At 57.5% G+C, this 18,278-nt stretch overlaps 1 protein-coding gene across 3 annotated transcripts in view; it reads right to left on the bottom strand.

Annotated features, from left to right (window-relative positions):
* The window catches only part of UNC5A (unc-5 netrin receptor A), a 62,539-nt gene extending 44,600 nt beyond the window's left edge, over positions 1–17,939 (bottom strand). The window contains exon 1 of one of the 3 annotated variants that reach the window (XM_060296666.1): positions 17,673–17,939. In XM_060296666.1, coding sequence (XP_060152649.1) covers positions 17,673–17,742 — 70 coding nt within the window. In that variant the 5' untranslated portion in view covers positions 17,743–17,939. The remainder of the gene's footprint in view (positions 1–17,672) is intronic. The other 2 variants (XM_030846831.2, XM_060296667.1) reach the window with 2 other exon arrangements.
* Between the last annotated feature and the right edge of the window lie 339 nt (positions 17,940–18,278).

Raw genomic sequence — 18,278 nt, 5'->3', positions numbered from 1 at the left:
GCAGGCCACAGCCCCTCAAGAACCTTATGTCCTAATGTGGAGGGAAGTAGAAAATAAGTACACAAGTCAATAAAGAAGGTCATCTCTGATGCTGATAAGTGCCACCAAAGAAGCTAAGACAGAGTGACAGGCTGCTACTTGAGGTTAGGGGGGAGTCTCCACCTCTTGGTCCTGAGACTTGCCCACTCTTTGCCACCTCCAGCCTCACACCCAGGAAGCCCGAGGTGGGCACGGGTGCGTGAGGGATGGTGACTGGTGTGATCTCTGCTCATGCTGGTACCTACAAATGACGTCACACCTGGGGCTTCCTCCACCCCCTCCAAAGCCCCCTAGGCCTGCAGTAAATCACCCTGATGCTTTAAAACAAATACTTCTTAATCACTAAAAATTGAAATGATTTCATGTGAAAATGTTAATGTATTCGGAATCACAGCCGCGCACTGCGTCTGACAAATTAGCACCCAGCCCGCCGCATTGTTTGTAGCTACATTTATCCTGGTGACGAGACACACACACAAAACGGAGCAGAGGGGCGGCGAGGGCAGTTCCTGGCTGGGGGCGTGTGCGGAGGAAGAAGGGAGGGGTTAAGGGAAACAGAGTCCCAGAGGGCAGAAAGAGGCCTGACCTTTCCCTGACAGCCAGCCTGACCCACTGCAGGGCCACGTGCCCCCAGCTGCCCCTGCCCCTCCAAACCTGCCCTTTGAAGCCAATCCTGGGCCATGTAACCTACACCAGGCAGGGCTGGCTGGCCTGGCGGTGGCCTCCACATGAACTCAGGCACTAGCAAAGCTGGAGCACCAAGAGAGGAAAAATACAATTTTTGCAAGAATTTAATGATTTCAAAAATAAGCATGAGGATGTGGAAAACTGGAACCCTCACACATTGCTGGTGGGAACATAAAATGGTGCAGTTGCCGAGGAAAACAGTCTGGTGATTTCTCAAGGAATTAGACCTAGAATTACCATATCACCCAGCAATTCCACTCCTGGGTAGCAAACACTTGCACGCAAATGTTCAGAGCAGCATTATTTACAATAGCCCCAACACTGGAAACAACCAACTGTCCATCAACCGATGATAACGGATAAACCAAACGTGGTCTACCCATACAACAGAACATTACTTGGCCATAAAAAGGAATGAAGCACTGATATGTGCTACAACATGGATGGACCTCGAAAACACACTAAGTCAAAGAAGCCAGACACTAAAGGCCACACACTGTATGATTCCATTCATATGAACTACGCAGGAAATACCCAGAATAGACAAATCTGTAGCGACAGAAAGCAGGTTGGTGTTTGCCAGGGGCTGGCGGGGGGTGGGGGGATGGATTGGGGAGTGACAGCTAATGGGGTCTCCTTTGAGGCTGATGAAAGTGCTTTGGAACTAGATAGAGGTGATGGTTGCACAACATTGTGAACGTACTAAATGCCACTAAATTGTGCACTTTAAAAATGGTTAATTTTAAGGTATATGAATTTCACCTCAATTATATATATAATAACATACTTGAGAAGGGTGTGAATCTCAACTGCATTGGACTCCCCTAGCTCACTTTACAGGGTCATACCTGATACTGGGAGGAGGTGGGGACAACAGGCACTGAGACTGCAGGCTGGTGCTGAAGGGGCCTGTCTTGGCTTCTCCCCACACCCTCCCTTCTCCCCACCCTTAGCCCGCCCCTTTCCATTCTAAGGCCTCAGGACCAGCGCCATGACAGCCCAGGCCCTGGTCATCCTCTCCATTTCTCAAATGAGGCAGAGGAGTGTGTCTGGTCTGGGGCTCACCCTCTGAACTCAGCACAGGCCTGGGACCCAGGGCTCTTGACCCCCAGTCCAGGCTGACATGCAACCACCCCAGGCCTGGGCTCTCTTGCGCAGTACCCACACCTCTGAGCAACCTTCCTCACCCCTGTGGATCCTATCGGATCTGCCTTCAGCGGGACTTCTAATCACTCAGCTCCTCAGACTGTGCCTTTCAGGAAGTTGAGGGGCACAGAGCATACATGAACACAGAGACAAATCACGCTTTCTCTCCACCCAGCTCTACACTTCCCTGCGCCCAGACCACAGTGGACCTCCACTCCTTCCTGTCATCCGGGTCTCAGCTCACATGGCACCTCCTCAGAGGGGCCTGACCATCCAGGCTAACGTGCCAGCCAACACGCCTGCATCTGCTCACCCGGGGTCACAGGTCACGCGTCCCTCTCTGCCTGCCTTCCAAGTCCTGAAGGGCATTCCTCATTATCTCAATCTGTCTGCTTGTTTGTTCATGGTCATCTCCCCTCACCAGAATGTGAGTTCCTCAAGGGTGGGGACAGTGCTGGCCTTGCTCACTGTGTATCCGCAGTGCCTAATGCAGGGCCGGGCACAAAGTAGGTCCTCATCAACGCTTATTTGATGACTGATGTGTTCCCAACTTCACTCGGCCTTCTCCCCCAGTCCATCCTTTTGGCTTCCCTCAAAAGCTTGCTGGGGCCCTGGGCCTCCTGCCTCACCCCCTTGCACAGACCTGTGCTCAGAGGGGCTGGGCCTGGGACCTGGCCTGCAGTGGCCGCCGTTTGACTCGGGAAGTCACTTCGCCTCTGAGGCTGCCTGCAGAGAGCTGTGTGCAGGGGCTTTGCAAGCGCCGAGGAATCACACCAGTCCTGCCCCTGCTCCCTTTGCACGGGCTCCTGCTCTGAAGCCCTCCAGGATCCCTTTCTGTCTCTAATATCCTTCCCTCACAGCACTTCAAATTCTGAGTGGCCCCTATGCCCTGCCCACTCACTTCATCCCCGATCTCTAAGACTGGTTTCATGCTGCCGAGCACAGGCTCTCAGGTGGCAATTCCTGGCCCCGTCCCAGCATGTGTACCCTCCAGGCCTCGTCGGCGGGGCCTCTCCCTGCAGCCCTCCTGTGGCTGCCTCCCTGTCCTTCTCAAAACTTTAAACTCCTCCCCAGGCTCCCAGGCTCTCTCTTTGGCCTCCTTCTGGCTTCCTCGGAATCATTCCCCAAATCCTCCTTTTCCATCTCGGCCGCAGCCATTCCCCAGTCACCCCTTAAAACGGGACTTGAGCTCACAATGCCCATGACCAGCTCCTTCTGAATGGGCCTCTCATCTCTACTTCCCGCCCTCCCTGCCCCTCAAAGTGCCAGTCCCAGGTTTCCAATAAGCTTTCAGACTTTCCACCTGACTAGCTGTTGCCACCTCAACGGAACAGGTGAAATCTAAGGCCCCAAATGCAGTCTCTAGAGCCAGAAGGGAGGGGAGGAAAGGCTTCCATACAAGTCCTCAGTGTTGTGCTGGGGTTAGAACGCAGCCTCAGTGTGCCTGGGCAGTGGGGGTGTATGGGAGACGGGTGTACACCTGCCAAGGTGGCAGCCAGGTCCCAGCCCCTACCTGCCCAGGAAAACAGGCTCTCAGTGCCCAGATCTAACTTTTCAAGGGAAGCCCCAAATCTGGACTTTTATGTGAACTCTCTATTGCCTAGAACGTTCTGTCTGCCACCTGCGGGTTACATGCCCCGCACACTGCCACCCACCTCTGGGAGGGTGCTTTACCCATATCGTCATATCTTCCTCCTGAGATCCTGTGCCAGGCCCCGTTCAGGTGCAGGGCACTGAAATCCAACCAAACTGGCATAAGCCTAAAGCGGGATATTCTTGGCTCAAGTGCTGGGAAGGCTGGGGGACAGCCCACAGGACTGAGAGAAAAGCTGCAGGCTCCTGAGTCTCTAGGGCCTCGGGGCCACCAGACATCTCCCCCTTCTGCTTGTCTCTGTGTGTTGGCCTCACTCCTCTCTGCAGCCAGGCTCTCTCCATATGAGGGGGAAACGGCTGCCACTGGCCCAACATCTCTGCCTGCATCTTCACAACTGCCAACCTCAGGGGCAGAGAGGGCAACTCCTCCACCTCCAGGTGGTAAAAGCCATGGGTAGGATCCTGATTGGCTCAGCCCAGGTCACGTGGCCACCCTTGACCAATCACTGTGCCTAGGATCTCCACTAGGATTTGCCAGCCTGGTCATGTGTTTTCTAGGGGAAGGATGGGGCCCCATAACTGACCACATGGTATTGGAGAGGAGGTCACCCAAGGAAGAGTGCTGTGCTGGTGAGAACGTGTGTTGAGTAGTCAAAGCAACAAGCACCAAAGAAACTACAAAATCCCACGAGATGGGAGCCCTCCAGAGAGCCCAGTTCCCAATGGGTAAGAAACTTCTCAAGGCCAACCAGTAAGAGTGGGGCTGAGAGTGGAGCTGAAGTCATTTCCAAAGCTCCATCCTTTCCCCTTTACCATGGAGCCTCACCAAGGCCACCTGCCACCAGTTCACAGTCTCCCTGACAGGTCCTGACAGGGTCTGTTTCAATAGCCCCACAGACGGGGAGCTCCCTGCCTGCCAAGGCCACCAGTGTCACTGCTTGTTAGGAAGGTCTTTCTCAGCCTCCGGTGTCTCTGACCTGCTGGTCCTGACCCTACCCTCTAAGGCTACACAGAACAAAGCAAATCCACTTTCCCCTCCTGCCTTGGGTGCCTTGAATTACATAGGACAGCCCCATCATCACCCTGACCTTTTGAGAACTTCTCTCCTAGGACATGACTTTGCCTCTCCCTTGGTTACCCACTGAACCTGACCACCCCTGTTACATTCCCCTTGCTTCACTTGACCAGAGCCAGTTTCTGCTACTTGTGGCCAAAGTGCCTGACTGACGTCCACGCTCTAGGTAGGGCCTGGCAGGGTGAAGCTCCCTGGGTGAAGCGCACAGCTCTTGGAGCCCTGTTGCTCTTTAAGCTTCTTCCCCGCTGAGGCTCCCCGTCCATTTTCTGTTTCTGACATCACTTCCCCAGGCTTGAAAGCTCTGAATCATGTTTGCCTCTTCCCCGTCCCTCGCCCCCCACATGCAACATCCAGAGGCTCCTCCCTTCAAATGTCTCCCACATCCATCTCTCTGACTCCATCCCCGCTGCCTGCTCCCTGAGAAGGGAGGCCTCGTCATTTCTTGCCTGGATGACCGCTGCAGCCTCCTGGCTGGTCTCCTTGCCTCCAGCCTCTCCCTGCTCTCATCCACACGCTGCCAGATTAATCTTCCTTAAACACCGCTCACTGCCTGTCAGTCCCCAGCTCAACAATGTAGCCAGCGCTGTCGCTCACTGGTCCCCCACAGGCACTGTCTGCTTCAGCCGGGCTACACCTCCCAGCTCCCCTGTACACACACTGTCACCAGGGAACGTCTGTGTGCTCTTCCCCTTCCCTTCACTGTCTGGCCAATGCCACCACATGCTAATAAAGTCCTAGGCAGAGTCCCTCTCCTCCTCTGGCCTTGGGACACCCAGAGTTGGGAGTAGAAGAAGAGGGGTGGCCAGGGACCAGCCCTGAAGCCACGATCCAGTCTGCAGGTCAGCAGATGGATTGTCCTTGCCTAGCCTGTCTGGGCTCTTGAATGTTGCTGTGACCCCTGTCACCTCTACACTCTGCATGTCCTGGGAACCCACCCCAGCTTCCAGGCTGTCAGGAGTCATACCTGGTCAAGTCCTCTGGATGAGTCATCTTTCACTACATCAACCTTCCTTCTCAAGCCCTCTCATGAATGCTCATCACCCCAGAACGAGCACCTTCCCAAGATTCTAGATCTGCAGGGTCCTCCCTTGATGCTCTCTGCCAGTGCTGTCAACCAAGAACCCTGCTCCCCCCACCACTTCAGGGGGTGTCACAGAGGGAGGCCAAGAGTGAGCATCCCCACTGCTGTCCACACAGCATCCGCGGCAGTCCCATTTATGGAGCATTCACCCCGGGTTTGGCATTGGGCTAAGTGTTCCACACAGAGTAACTCATTTAATCCTCACAATCTTACGAGGTAGGAGCCTTTCATTATCCAGATTTTCTGGATGAGGAAATCAAGGCACAGAGAGCTGAAATCACCTGTCTTAGGTCACCCAGTTTAGGATTCTAACTGTTCCAGGGCCCCGACTCTTAACCACAATCCTCTAGTGCCTGACTCCCCACCCCATAGCTCACCAAAGAGCTGGGGAGGTCAGTGGGTCCTGAGGGGAGAGGCCTAAGGAGACTTTGTCACTCCCTCCTGTGACCACTTCTTCAGAGGGCTGGGGTGACCAGGGAATAGTGATGTGCTGAAGCCAGCTCATCCTGGCTTAGGAGAGCCTGTTGTTAAAATTTCTGGAATTCTGCAAGCTGGTCAACATCACACTGGTAGCTTAAAATAGGCCATCGTGGGAGTATTTACACCATGGAAATCGGCAAATCTGTCCTGCAGCTCTCCCAGAGAGCCAACTGTTAAACATTTACCAGCACATCACTGCTGGGGAGGGGATGCTGACCACCCTCAGAAGGGCGGCCTAGCCTATGGGTGCCAGGCTTCAGGCAACTCACACTAAAGACAAGCTCCCCAGTGGAGCCAGGAGTCTTAAAAGAAAGGGGTCTTGAGAGGATAGGGTGGGTCTCAAAGATGGACCTCTGGCTGTGTGATCCCAAAAGATCTGGAGGAAAAAGGACTCTCAAAAATTGTCAGGGCAGCTGCAAGACATCTAGGTAGGCTCATATTCTAACCAGACATGCCCAACATGGAAAGATGGCCCCAAACCAAGGACAAAGCCACCGATGAGAGGCATGGACCGGAGAACCATGCAGGGAAGGGTAAGCTCAGGTCCAGCTGAAGCTTGTGGGAAATGCCAAAGCAACATGGGGCAGGAGGGGCTTGGAGGAGGAGGACCAGGAAAGGGTGGGCCTTCTGACTGGTTGAGGGGGCGGGTACTGGAAAGCTGGCCTCCCCACCCCACCATTTTACACCTGAGAACACTGAAGTGGAGAGGCAGGACAAACACTAGTAAGAAAGTACTGAAGGCCAGGCGAGATCAGGACAGGCTGAGTGTTTGTTGAGAATGAGTTCAGGTCTCTTGGTCCTAATAAATTACACCTCAGGTCCTGGCACAGGGACCTGCTGAACCCCGCTGCTGACCTCTGAGAAAGGAGTGGGAGCAGTCTTGGGGCAGGAGATGTGTGAGCTGTGGCCTAATTTTCAAAACAGGAAGAAAGTTGTATTTGGTGAATGCATCACTTAGGTTCTTTGAGTGCAAGCAACAGAAAATGATTCTCACAAATTTAAGCAAAAAGGGGGAAGTACTGGTGAGAGATTGGGTTGCTGAGAGAAGGGAAAAGAGGCTTAAAAAGCAAGCTCTGAAGCAGGAAAGGAACTAGGATAGGGAAATTACTAACCTGTCTCACTTGGGCCCTGCTGCCAAGATGAAGGGGCCTGTCGAACACTGACTAAGGCTATACCAGGGGAGAGGTCAGGGAATTCTGATGGGACTGGGAATGGAAGCTGGACAGATACAAAACCCAACAAATGTCCACTGGAAAAACCACAACCTGGTGAACCCGATGCAGACCCCAGGAACGATTCTGGTAGTGCTTCTCAGTCAGCTGCAGATGACCAAGGGGAGCAGGGACACCGAGAGACATGCTGGAACCCCCAAGTACCTGTCACACCAGACCAGCTTCCCTTATCATAAGGTTACTGTTCTGATAGGTCAGGGCCGGACTGGAAACGGACTGGAAACAGTGTGTCTGGATTTAATATCTCAAGATCAGCAAATGGAGATATACGAACCAGGTGACAGCACATTTAGGGGAAGGCAAAACCTTCTGAATGGCCAGCATTGTTTTCTTTTTTTTATTTTTGGCTGCATTGGGTCTTCACTGCTGCGCATGGGCTTTCTCTAGTTGTGGTGAGCGGGGGCTGCTCTTCGTTGTGGTGTACAGGCTTCTTATTGCGGTGGCTTCTTTTGTTGTGGAGCTCGGCTCTAGGTGCGCGGGCTTCGGTAGTTGCGGCACTCAGGCTCAGTATTGTGGCTCGTGGGCTCTAGAGCGCAGGCTCAGTAGTTGTAGCATATGGGCTTAGTTGCTCCACAGCATGTGGGATCTTCCCAGACCAGGGCTCGAACCTGTGTCCCCTGTATTGGCAGGCGGATTCTTTTTTTTTTTTTTTTTTGGTGGTACGCGGGCCTCTCACTGTTGTGGCCTCTCCCGTTGCGGAGCACAGGCTCTGCAGCCATGGCTCACAGGCCCAGCTGCTCCGTGGCATATGGGATCTTCCCGGACCGGGGCACGAACCCATGTCCCCTGCATTGGCAGGCGGATTCTTAACCACTGTGCCACCAAGGAAGTCCGGCCAGCATTGTTTTCTAACACAGCCGATTAATTGGCTAATGTTGATCCAGGCTTGGGTCAGCCTCAGGCTGGGTCCTTGGTGCTAGTCAGCATTTTTATTAAATACTTGGGTAAAATGTACTGATGACATACTGGTTAAATCTGAGGATCATGTGCCCATCCCTTCTCCATGAACAAGAAGCTGTGAGTGGTGGCAAACAGCCTGGGTAACAGGACAGTGACATAGGCGGCTTGGGCCCAGCTAACCTGTGCAACCATAACCCCTGAAAGTGGGGACTGGCTCACTCATACAGCACTTGAATTGGACCAATGAGGAAAGACCAGGACATTTGTTAGATGGCTAAGGGAAGAGGGATTCTCTCTTTCCCCCTGGATTGGGCCTGCAAGGATGTAGCCCTGGTAACCCTGGCAGATACCTTGGTACTGTGAGGGGAAAGGCTGTTGGAGAGTGGCACCAACACCCCCCATCCCCTGCCAGAGCAGAGAAGAGGGATGTATCCTGGTCACACTGTTCTCCCTGGATCCAACCATGCCTGAAGCCAGAGCTACCCCTGGCCTTTCAGTCACACATGGCAATAAATCTCTTTTTTTTTGCTTAAGCCAGTTTGGGTTGGGTTTTTCAATATTTGCAACAGACACACTTAGTATCCTATGCTAGTCCACACCAGGGCATTGTGTCACAGTGGGATGCCCTGCTGGGACTGACATCCAGACACAGCTAACAAAGATGTTCGGGGTAGAGAAGGGGGCTTGGAACCTGCTACATGAGGAACACCTGAGTGGATGGGCGGTGCCTGGCCTGGCAAAGGGCAGATAGGGCCCTGTCTTAAATAACTGAAAAGAGAAAAGCTACCCTTGTGTGGCCCCAGAAGGAAAAGCCAAGAACTATCTAGAGGAGCTTACTGGGAAGGATTCCACCTCCCATAAGAAAGTTGCTCTGAACAGCCCGAGCCACCTGAAGATGTGTGGCCCTGGAAAAGTTGGAAAGCCGACCCCCAGGGGGTTTTATAATCAAAATCCTGTGGCCTGGACATCCCAGCCCAGGATTAGAAAGTACCTGCACCCTGGTGGTGGGATGGTGTGAAGAGGCAGGATACAGGGGGGAAATGGGCTCTGGGAGATGAGGGGATTAGCCCAAGATCATGCCGAGGAGCAAGGTCCCCTGACTCTCTCCAGTGGGCTTTCAAGTCCATGGGACACCAGACAAGGTCCTGACAGTAAATGGACACATGGGGCTTGGTTCTGCTCCCCGCTGGTGTGGGTGGGGGAGGTGAGGCTGAGCAGTAACAAGGTCCCAGCTCTGCCACTTCTCTGAGCCTCAGTGTCCTCATCTAATAAACGGGACTAACCTCACCTACCTCCTGGGTTGTCCTGAGGTTCTTATCAGATGATGCAGGTAGCGCCCAGCACCGGCCACGGCTCCTACCATCACCAAGGTAATTAAGAATATAAGGAACGGCAGTTTCAGCCACCGAAGCCTCCTCCTTTCCCCGCCGCAGGCTTCAATCCTCTTAGCAGAGGAGAATGAGTTTGGATGTCAAAGACCTGGGTTGGAACCCCAGGCTTGCTTACGATGCCCATGCGGGACCTCGGGAAGCCATGCCCTCCCATATCTGTAAAATGGGACGGACCACAGCGGCGCACTGGAAGCCTACAGAAGGTGCCCCAGAAATCTCCTCCTTTCCGCCGCGAGCTCAGCCTGGGAGTTGGAGCCGCTACACACACCAGACCGCCAGAGGGGCCCACCGCCCAGCTACGTCTCCGGGGTCTGAGGGAAGGCGGCGCCAGTGGGGGCTGCAGCCGGGCGGGCGCGGGAACCGAGGAGCGGCGGAGGCCGCCGAGCCGCAGTGCCCGGAGGCTGGACGTCTGCTCCCCCGGAGGCAGCCGAGCGCTCAGCCAGCAATTTGTTAACAGGTCCCGAACAAAGAGCCGCTAATCCGGCGGGCGGCCGCGGGCGGGCTCGCGGGCGGAGGGATCCTGTCCCTCTTTCCGCGCGGCCGCCGAGTTTACTGTGTGCTCATTACCCGGCGCCGGGCGGGGGTGCGGGCGGGGGCGGGGGCGGGGCCGCGGGCCAGGACGCGCAGCGCCCCTTTTCCTTGGACGGCCCCGGGGCGCGCCCCTACCCAGAGCCCCGGCGGGCGGGCGCAGCGGCTAATTGCTAATCCCCTGGGCTCGGGCTCCCATGGGCTCGGGCACCTGCCGCCCCGCGGCTGCTCACGTGCTCCGCAGCTCGCCCGCAGGAGGCTTGCCTCTAACCCGCGACCCCCACCCGCCAAGCTACCCGGACAACGTGGTGGGGAGTGGGGAAGGCTCCGGTCACGCCTGTCACTCCGGGACCATAATGAATCACTTCTACCTGCCAGTGCCTGGCATCCTTTTTTTTCTTTCTTTTTTTGTTGGGGTCGGGGGCGAGAAGGGCTGGAAAGATGCAGATGTGGAAAAAGGCAGAAGCCCCTCAACTCCATCTGGTCTCTGCTCCAATAAGGAGGGGGTAGGGTCTAAATCGGGGTGTACCTCCCTGCAGGCTCTGAGCTGGACATGCTGGGGTGGGGCACGGGGAGTCCCACCTGCCACCCTGGCTGGGGAGGTGTACTGCAGAGGTGGGATACAGGGACCAGAGCTCCCTCTCCAAGGATCAATCTGGACTGACTCCCCCTCCCCAAACCTCAGCCATGTATTTGCCTGGAGCTCAAGGTGACCCTGAGCCTTCTAGAGGGACACAGCTCTGACATCCAGGCGTGCAGAGGGGCCTGAATCTGGGAGACTCACCCATCAGGGCACTGGCCCTTGGTGCTCTCACCATGGCCCACTCATAGGTGGGGAGTTCAGGGTCCCCTCCCCCACCTAAAATTTGCCCTTTGTGGCCTACTCTGGGGAGCAGCTGCCACTTAGGCCTCTCCTGATGGCTATGAATCTCCCTGTCTCCATCTCAAACAGGGCTGGGATGGCGCAGCCAACAACCACACCTGGAGAGCAGGAGGGGCAGGGGACTTCTATATGCCCTGCCCCGGGCGTCAAAGTGGGCAGAGAAAAGACACAAGGCCTGTCCCCCATCCCCAAATGGAGACCTCCCCTCAGGCCTATGCCCTTTTGCCTGGACCCCTAGCTGCACCCTCTCCCACAAAGAGGGCACCAAGGACTCCCCCACTCCCCATAGGAGAGGATGGAACAGTGCCCTCTGCCATATCCCTCACCAGCAATTGCTAACATTTATTGAGTGCCTACTGTGTGCCAAGATTGGCATGCCATCAGTCTGCCTAATTCACACATCAACACTGAGTTAGGTCCTCTTATGACTATTTTAGAGACAAGGAAATAAAGAAGTACAGGGAGGAGCTGGATTCACAGCCAGGACGAGGGTGAGGCAGGGGGTGCCAAGGGTACAAAATGTAAGGAGGCACTCACCCTCAGGGGCTGACCCTGTACTAGCACGACTTAAATTTTGCACCCTAGGCCCCTCCCTTGCCTCACCCTAGTCGGAGCCCTGGTCCAAACCCTGACCCCAGAGCCTGCCAACTCAACCATCCTACCACCTTCTCCATGTGCCTGGGGTTCTGGCTCCCAGGGGACCAACGACTGCCTGCAGCATCTAACATCAGTCCCTGGGAAGAGGGTGGGCCTTAGGCACTGGCACTCTGACCTTCTGGGGGTCCTGAGAAGGCCTGTTTTTGCCACTGGGGGAGTTCACCAGCTAAAGCATGACCCTGCTTCCTTGCCTGGGCGCTGGGACTCACAACTCCCACCTCTGTCTCACAGTCACCTTCGGCCCTGCTGCAACAGCCACGTAGCTCCAAAGCAACACAGGCAGCTGCTGCCAGTGTGGTTGGTGGCTTTGGCAGGTGCTGGGCAGGTGTGAACAATTCCTGGGGGAACCTGCTGCTGAGTGCACAGTCCACCCCAAGCTCACAAGGCAGCCTCTCTGGGCACAGCCCCCAGTAGTCATCAAGCCCAACCCTTTAGTATACAAAGAGGAAAACAGCCCAGAGAGGTTAAGTGATTTGTCCAAGATCACACAGCAATCAAACAGCAGAGCCCGAACCAGAAGTGATTCCATCCAGGGCCCCCACCCCTGCTTTGCTGCCATGTTCTGTGTGTGAGAGCTGATCGTCAGCACACAGTTCCAGGACAAGCTGAGCCCAAATCATCATGTTCACAGAACCCCCAAACAAAGCTCTTTGCACTGCAGCAACCAGTGTCTGAATCAGGCCCTGCAGGGGTGATGTGTGTATAGATGGGGGGTGAGTAGGGTGCTTCTTCCAACTAGAAGCAATGATTCCTCCTGAGGGCTCCTGCCTGGGGCTGGAGCAACAAGAGGTGAAGCAGCTTATACAGAGACCATCTTCTCTCGTATATATGAGCTTGGGGCCTGATGCATCTTAAGACCTCACCCTGTCCTAACTCATGTCCCTTCAGGTGCCAGGGAAAATGGAGGAAGGAGGCAAACGCATGCCTGCTCCATGTCGGGGTCCACCCTGGGTGCTCTATGTTGCCTATCAACTCGTAACTATAACCTCAGGAAGCAGACGTGACCCCATTCTACAAAGGTGGGAACAGGCTGGGGAGTAAAATTTATTCATCCTAGGTCAGGTGGCTTAGACTGAAACCGGGCCTGTCTGCCTCTTAAGCACTGCCCTTTCTACTAGACCTGACAGGAGGAGGGGGCCAAGCCTCCCCAGAAGGCAGGAGGACCCTTCAATGCCACTCTCATGGGAGCAGACAAGAGGAACGGAGGGCTGAGCCAGCAGAACTGACTGCAGGAAGCTGGGCGTCCATCTGGGTGGTGAGGATGGTCGGGGCCCAGGGGCTGGGCTCTGCTGGGGCTGAGCCTCAGGAGCTAGGAGCCCTGGGTAGGTGCCCACAGAGCCGCCGGTCTTGGTGTCAACTCCAGCCCTGAGGATGGGGGTGGGGCCCGAGGAAGGGCCACCCAGACAGACTGTCAGGGTCAGGATGGCTAATGCCACAGCTGGGTGCCCCTCAGCCCTAACTTCCAGGGGCTTCAGTCTGCAAGTCTGGGGGCCAGATGACATTACTTGCATGAGAAAACACCCACCTGGGAACATCTATGCCTGGGAGGGCTGGGGGTGGGCAGGGAGGTTCCTATTCTACATACATTGGCAAAGCTGTGTGAGGGACTCACACAGGCTCCCGTGAGCTGGTTTGCCATCCGTGTGTGGGGCGTCAGCTAGCTGGTCCCCGCCCTGGACAGGAGCCATCTCCAGCCTCCCTGGAGCAGGGCAGTCTGTGTACAGGCACAGGGATGAGGAGGGATGAGGAGGGCTGCGGAGGGGACAGAGCAAACTTCTCTCCTTCTCCCCAGCTGCAAGAGCCCTCCCTGCCTATCCAGAGAACCCGAACTCAAGCAGAGGAAACAAAGAGAAAAAATAAGCATTTGACTGGCTGTGACTTGGAGCACACTGGGGGCTGAGAACCGGGTCGCAGTGCCGCAGACAGTGGCAATATGTGTGGGAAGCACTGGTGTGAATGAGGAGATGGCTCGGGCCAGATGCTTCTGGCAGCTGCCCCAGGCCCCACGTGCCTTTCCAGGGCTGAAGAACCAGTACCTCTGTCCTGTAGCCCACTCAGAGCTCTTCAGTGTGCCGTGACCCCTGCATGGGTCTTAGGAGGAGCTGGGGAGGCCTCTTGGAGGGGGCTAGATTGAAGCTGGGGGCTGAGATAAGCAGAAAAGTGGGGACTGGAGGCAGCAGGGGGGCTTGGCCTGGATCTGGACAGAGCTGAGGATGTTGGGGTATAGGATGGGGAGCGTGGCTGGCTGGCTGGGGGGCACCAGGTTCTGCGAGGCAAGTACAGTGTGTGGAAGCAAGAGCTTGTCTGGGGGTGTGGATGCCCAGCCCACCGGCAGTCAGAGCCAGGGAGGACGCCCAACCTGCCAACACATCAGCCCAGGGATGTGTGGTGATGCAGGTGTTTCCTAAGGGCTCCTGGGCTCAGGGTTCAGACTTTACCTGCTGGCACTGGGGTGCCACAGAAGGCTTTCTAGTGGGTTCTAGCCTGGGTAAAAGGGGCATTAGTCTAAGTGGAGGAGGCACAGGAGGGGGATGAGTGGGGGGTGGCCACTGCACTGGTCCAAGTGAGAAAGGTGAGGAAGAAAGGGCTGGGGGAGGAGGGGACAAAGGAGGAGAGGGACATGAGCAAAGTCACAAGTAGGGCTGAGCTGGAGGACTTGGTGACAGATTAGACATGAAGCGTGAAGGAGAAGATTAGAGCCAAGAGAGACTCTAAGGTTTCCAGCCCCAGGCTGGGGGAAAAAGGGGAGGGGGGACAGCAGGGCCCCTGGGAGGAGGGGACTGCAGGAGAGGGTTGGCCTGGAATAAGCAGGTCTGGGTACGTTCATGAGACAGTGCGCACGCCTGTGTGTGTGTGTGTGTGTGTGTGTGTGTGTGTGTATGTGTGTGTGCGTGTGTGCATCTGTGTATACATGTGTCTCTGGTGGCAGCCAAGCCCAGCACTGGGGCCTTTGCCTGGAAAAGTCCTCCAGCCCTGGCTGAGGGCAGCTTCTGCCTCTGAGACTTCATGGCTTGAGTCTGCAGCTCTGGGGCCCAGAGCAGCATGAGGCAGGATGAAGGGATATAAGACAGGGGGTCCTGGCCCCTGGCTGAGGCCAAAGTTGGCTGCTCAGGAACCAGGAACCAGACCAGTCAGTGCCTCTGGGCTGGGGGGTCTGGTATCTGGATCAATGCCAATCCCAGGCGCCTAAGGGAAGCCCCTCCCAGCACAGGCAAGGAGAGGCAGGTGGGCCAGTCAGAGGGCCAGCCCTCTTCTGGGGTGCCTGGGGGAACCCCAAAGAGCAGACCCCCATCCCAAGGCAGGGTGAGTGAGAGCAGTGTATCTCTTAGCCTTGAAGAATTAAGACACCTTCCCAGCAACCAAGTGCTCCAGCCTGGGGGTGGGGGTTGGAAAGAGGGGTCCAGGATCAGCCCTGAAGGTGGGGGAGGGGCCTGAGGAAGCGGCCACTGGGACAGACTGTTGGGGTCAGGATGGGCAGTGCCACGAGTCAGTGATGCCCCTCGGCCCCACCTTCCAGGAGATCCAGCTCCCCGTGGGCCCCGCCCCCTCAGGAGTGCAGAGATCTGAGACAGGGAAACACAGGTGTGTGCAGCTCACAGGGGCGGGGAGGCAGGTGCCAGCTGTGTGACTGGGTATGAATGGGAAAAGCCTGTGAGACACGTGGGCCCCTGTGTGCGCGGGCACAGAGAGGGACCACTCAGGTAAGTGTGCTGAAGGGACAGGCTTTTGTGTGATATCAGAAGACAGAGGGTGGGCACTTAGCCTGGAGAGCAGGAGGCTTCAGAAGTGCTGGCCCCCGGCGCCCCCTGCCGCCTGGCCAGCCTTCCCTCCCTCAGCCACTCACAGACACATTTCACTGGTTGCTGTTGCCAAGGAGCTAAATGGGCGGTGTGGGAGGAGCCGGGGTCAGCGCAGGGCCAGCCTGCTGGGCACATGTGCCCGGAGCCTGTGGGGGCCAGCAGTAAGGGGCCCCAGATGACAAGAAGGGCCCCATGCCCTTCAGCAGCCCCTCACATGGGCCTGAGAGTTGATGCCCAGAGGCAGGCTCTGCTCCAGGGCAGCCCTGTGGCACGGGTGCCCACTGGCCAGCTCCCTCCGCAACCTTACACGAGGCCCCAAAAGGTGCCTCGAGACCCAGGAATGCGGTTCCCCCACTCTACAGCCTCCCAAGGAATCCACACAGCACCCCCGGGGCTGCGGCACCCTGACTCACCAGTAGCCATCACCGTCTCATCTACACACCCTCACCTGTGCCACTGTTCACAACCGTCACACACGTGCGGTAGGCCTACCGTCACACACGCTCATCTGGCCACACGCATACCAAGCCTGCACACACTGCCAACCCGCGTCATCGCCAGGGCACACATGGCAGCCCATGGCCCTCACACGTGCTCACGTGGGCAACGTGCAGATATGACCACACAGCCCTCTCGCAAGCATCTGACTCAGTAAACATGTCCCGGCCCCTACTGGGTATCTAGCAACACCTCCCTTGTGTGTGGAGCTCGAACACCCCCAGATCACCACAGTCAGTGGTGCAACCCGTACCCCTGAGCGATGCACACACTCCTAACACACACATGTGTGCAATATGAAGACGCACCCGGTGGCAGTGCAGCCTCCCAGCTCAGTCCGGATGAGGAGGGGAGGTCACGGGGCAGAGGGGTTTGGTAAAGTGAGGATTTGGTGGGGGGATGATGGGGTGATGGAAAGGGAGAGAGAGTGGATGGGATGAGGTGGAGGGAGGACTGAGGGGGACAGGATGCAGAGGGTGGCCAGGCAGTGGTGGATGCAGGATGCACTATGCAGAGACCCTTTAAGGAAACAGCCATCAGCCTCAATCATCAGGCTGGTTTCTGAGCTTTCACTCATTCATCTCCAGTCAGTCTGGCTTCCCATCTCAGGAAACCCAATGCTCCCTTCTGACACACCTGGGATTAACAATGGCCTGGCCAGGCTCAGCAGCACCCCCACCCCCACCCCCAGGGTCTCAGGGCAGCAAGAATCAAGAATTGCTAGGGCAAACTCCATGCTCCCTTGATCACATGAATGACACCCTCCCCCCACCCCCCCGCCATACACATAGAGACTCAGCTCTGCTAAGTGCACGGGGGTCAGGCACAGACCAGGAGGCCCCCCAAAACTCAGCCTAGGTGGAAGCTCAGGGACAGCAAACAAAGGATGCAGGGGAGCTCCCCCCACCCCCAGGAGGTGGGCTGAAGGCTGAGTTATGGGGCAAGAGAGGGTGGCCAAAGGGACACGAAGGAAGGGAGAGGGTTGTTCAGAGAAAGGGAGGGGAGGACGCGGCAGTAGATCCACAGCGTACACCTCTGGCCCCCACACACCAGGAATGCCAAGAGCCACAGCGCGGGTCAGGGGCCCTGGCGCTCTGATTGTGCCGGCTACAGGGGCTGGGGGGATAGTGTATGCGCCTCCACGCCTGGGTGTGTGCGTGTGCGAGCGTGTGTGGCGAGGACAGAGGAGGACACTGTGTTCCGGACGTGGGCAGAGGCCAGGTGCCAAGCTGGGAATTGTGAGTAGCTGTTTGGGACAGATGCTGCCGGGAAGAGGTATCTTAACCCCCTTCCTCAATTTCCTGGGCACTTGGGATGTGGTCAAACCCCTCTAAACTGCTAACCGGCAAAGTCAGACTCCCCGGGGCGTTGATCTAAACCCCCGACGCTGCTCTGGGGCCGGGCAACCAGCAAACTTCCCCCGCCTGCAGGCGTGGGGTGTCTACACTCGCCAGCCCCACGCGCTGACAGCTGCTCCTGTACTTGGCAGAACCCAGGCTTCCGGGCAAGCGCGCGAGGAAGCTGCGCAGCAGCAAGAGGCGGCCCCCGCGTCCCGCCTCGCAAAGTTTGGCCCCCGGGGGCTCCCGGCCGGGTCCGGCAGCGCGGATCAGGGACCCCCAGAGCAGCGAGCGTTCGCGCGCACGGTCCCCCGCAAGCCTCCCCAGAGCGCGCGCATGACTCACCCGAGCCGCGGAGCCAGGCGGCGAGGACTATGCCCAGGAACGCTGGCCACAGGCCGGACCGGACGGCCATGGCCGCGGGCGGGCAGGCGGGTGGGCGGGCCGGGCGCGGGGCCCCGCTGACGAGAGGGCGCCTTTCAGCGCCTCAGCCCAGAGCCCCAGCTCCGGGCACCCCCGGGGCCCATTGCCAGCGGTCTGCGCTGCCTCCGGGCGGCCGGCTGCGGGGCGCACGCGGCGCGTGGGCTCCCCTGGGCAACAGGAGCGCAGCAATGCAGCCGGGGCGGAGCGCAGCGCCAGCCGCGCCGCGCACCGAGCCAGCCGCCGCGCTGAGCCCGCAGCCTGGGAGCCGGCCGGCGGGCGCCGCAAAATCCGGACTGGAGCACCGGAGCGGGGCGACAGCAGGGCGGGGCGGGGGAAGGAAGGAGGGGCCCCGCCGCCCTGCGCCGCGCGAGTGGGCCACCCTCCAGCTCCGGGGATCCCTCCCGGCGATGCCCGAGGCTCCCCCGGGGAGGGGCTGGGGTGGTGGGCGGAGAGGCCTCCCACCGCCCCACGCGATCTCCAGGGACCAGCCAGGAGTCTGAAACCCGGAGCGGATCGGTTCTCCGGATC

This window comes from Globicephala melas, chromosome 3 (genome assembly GCF_963455315.2).
Source record: "Globicephala melas chromosome 3, mGloMel1.2, whole genome shotgun sequence".
In the NCBI taxonomy this organism is placed as follows: domain Eukaryota; kingdom Metazoa; phylum Chordata; class Mammalia; order Artiodactyla; family Delphinidae; genus Globicephala; species Globicephala melas.
Note: the sequence above shows the minus strand (reverse complement) of the source record. Positions and strands in the feature narration are given on the sequence as shown.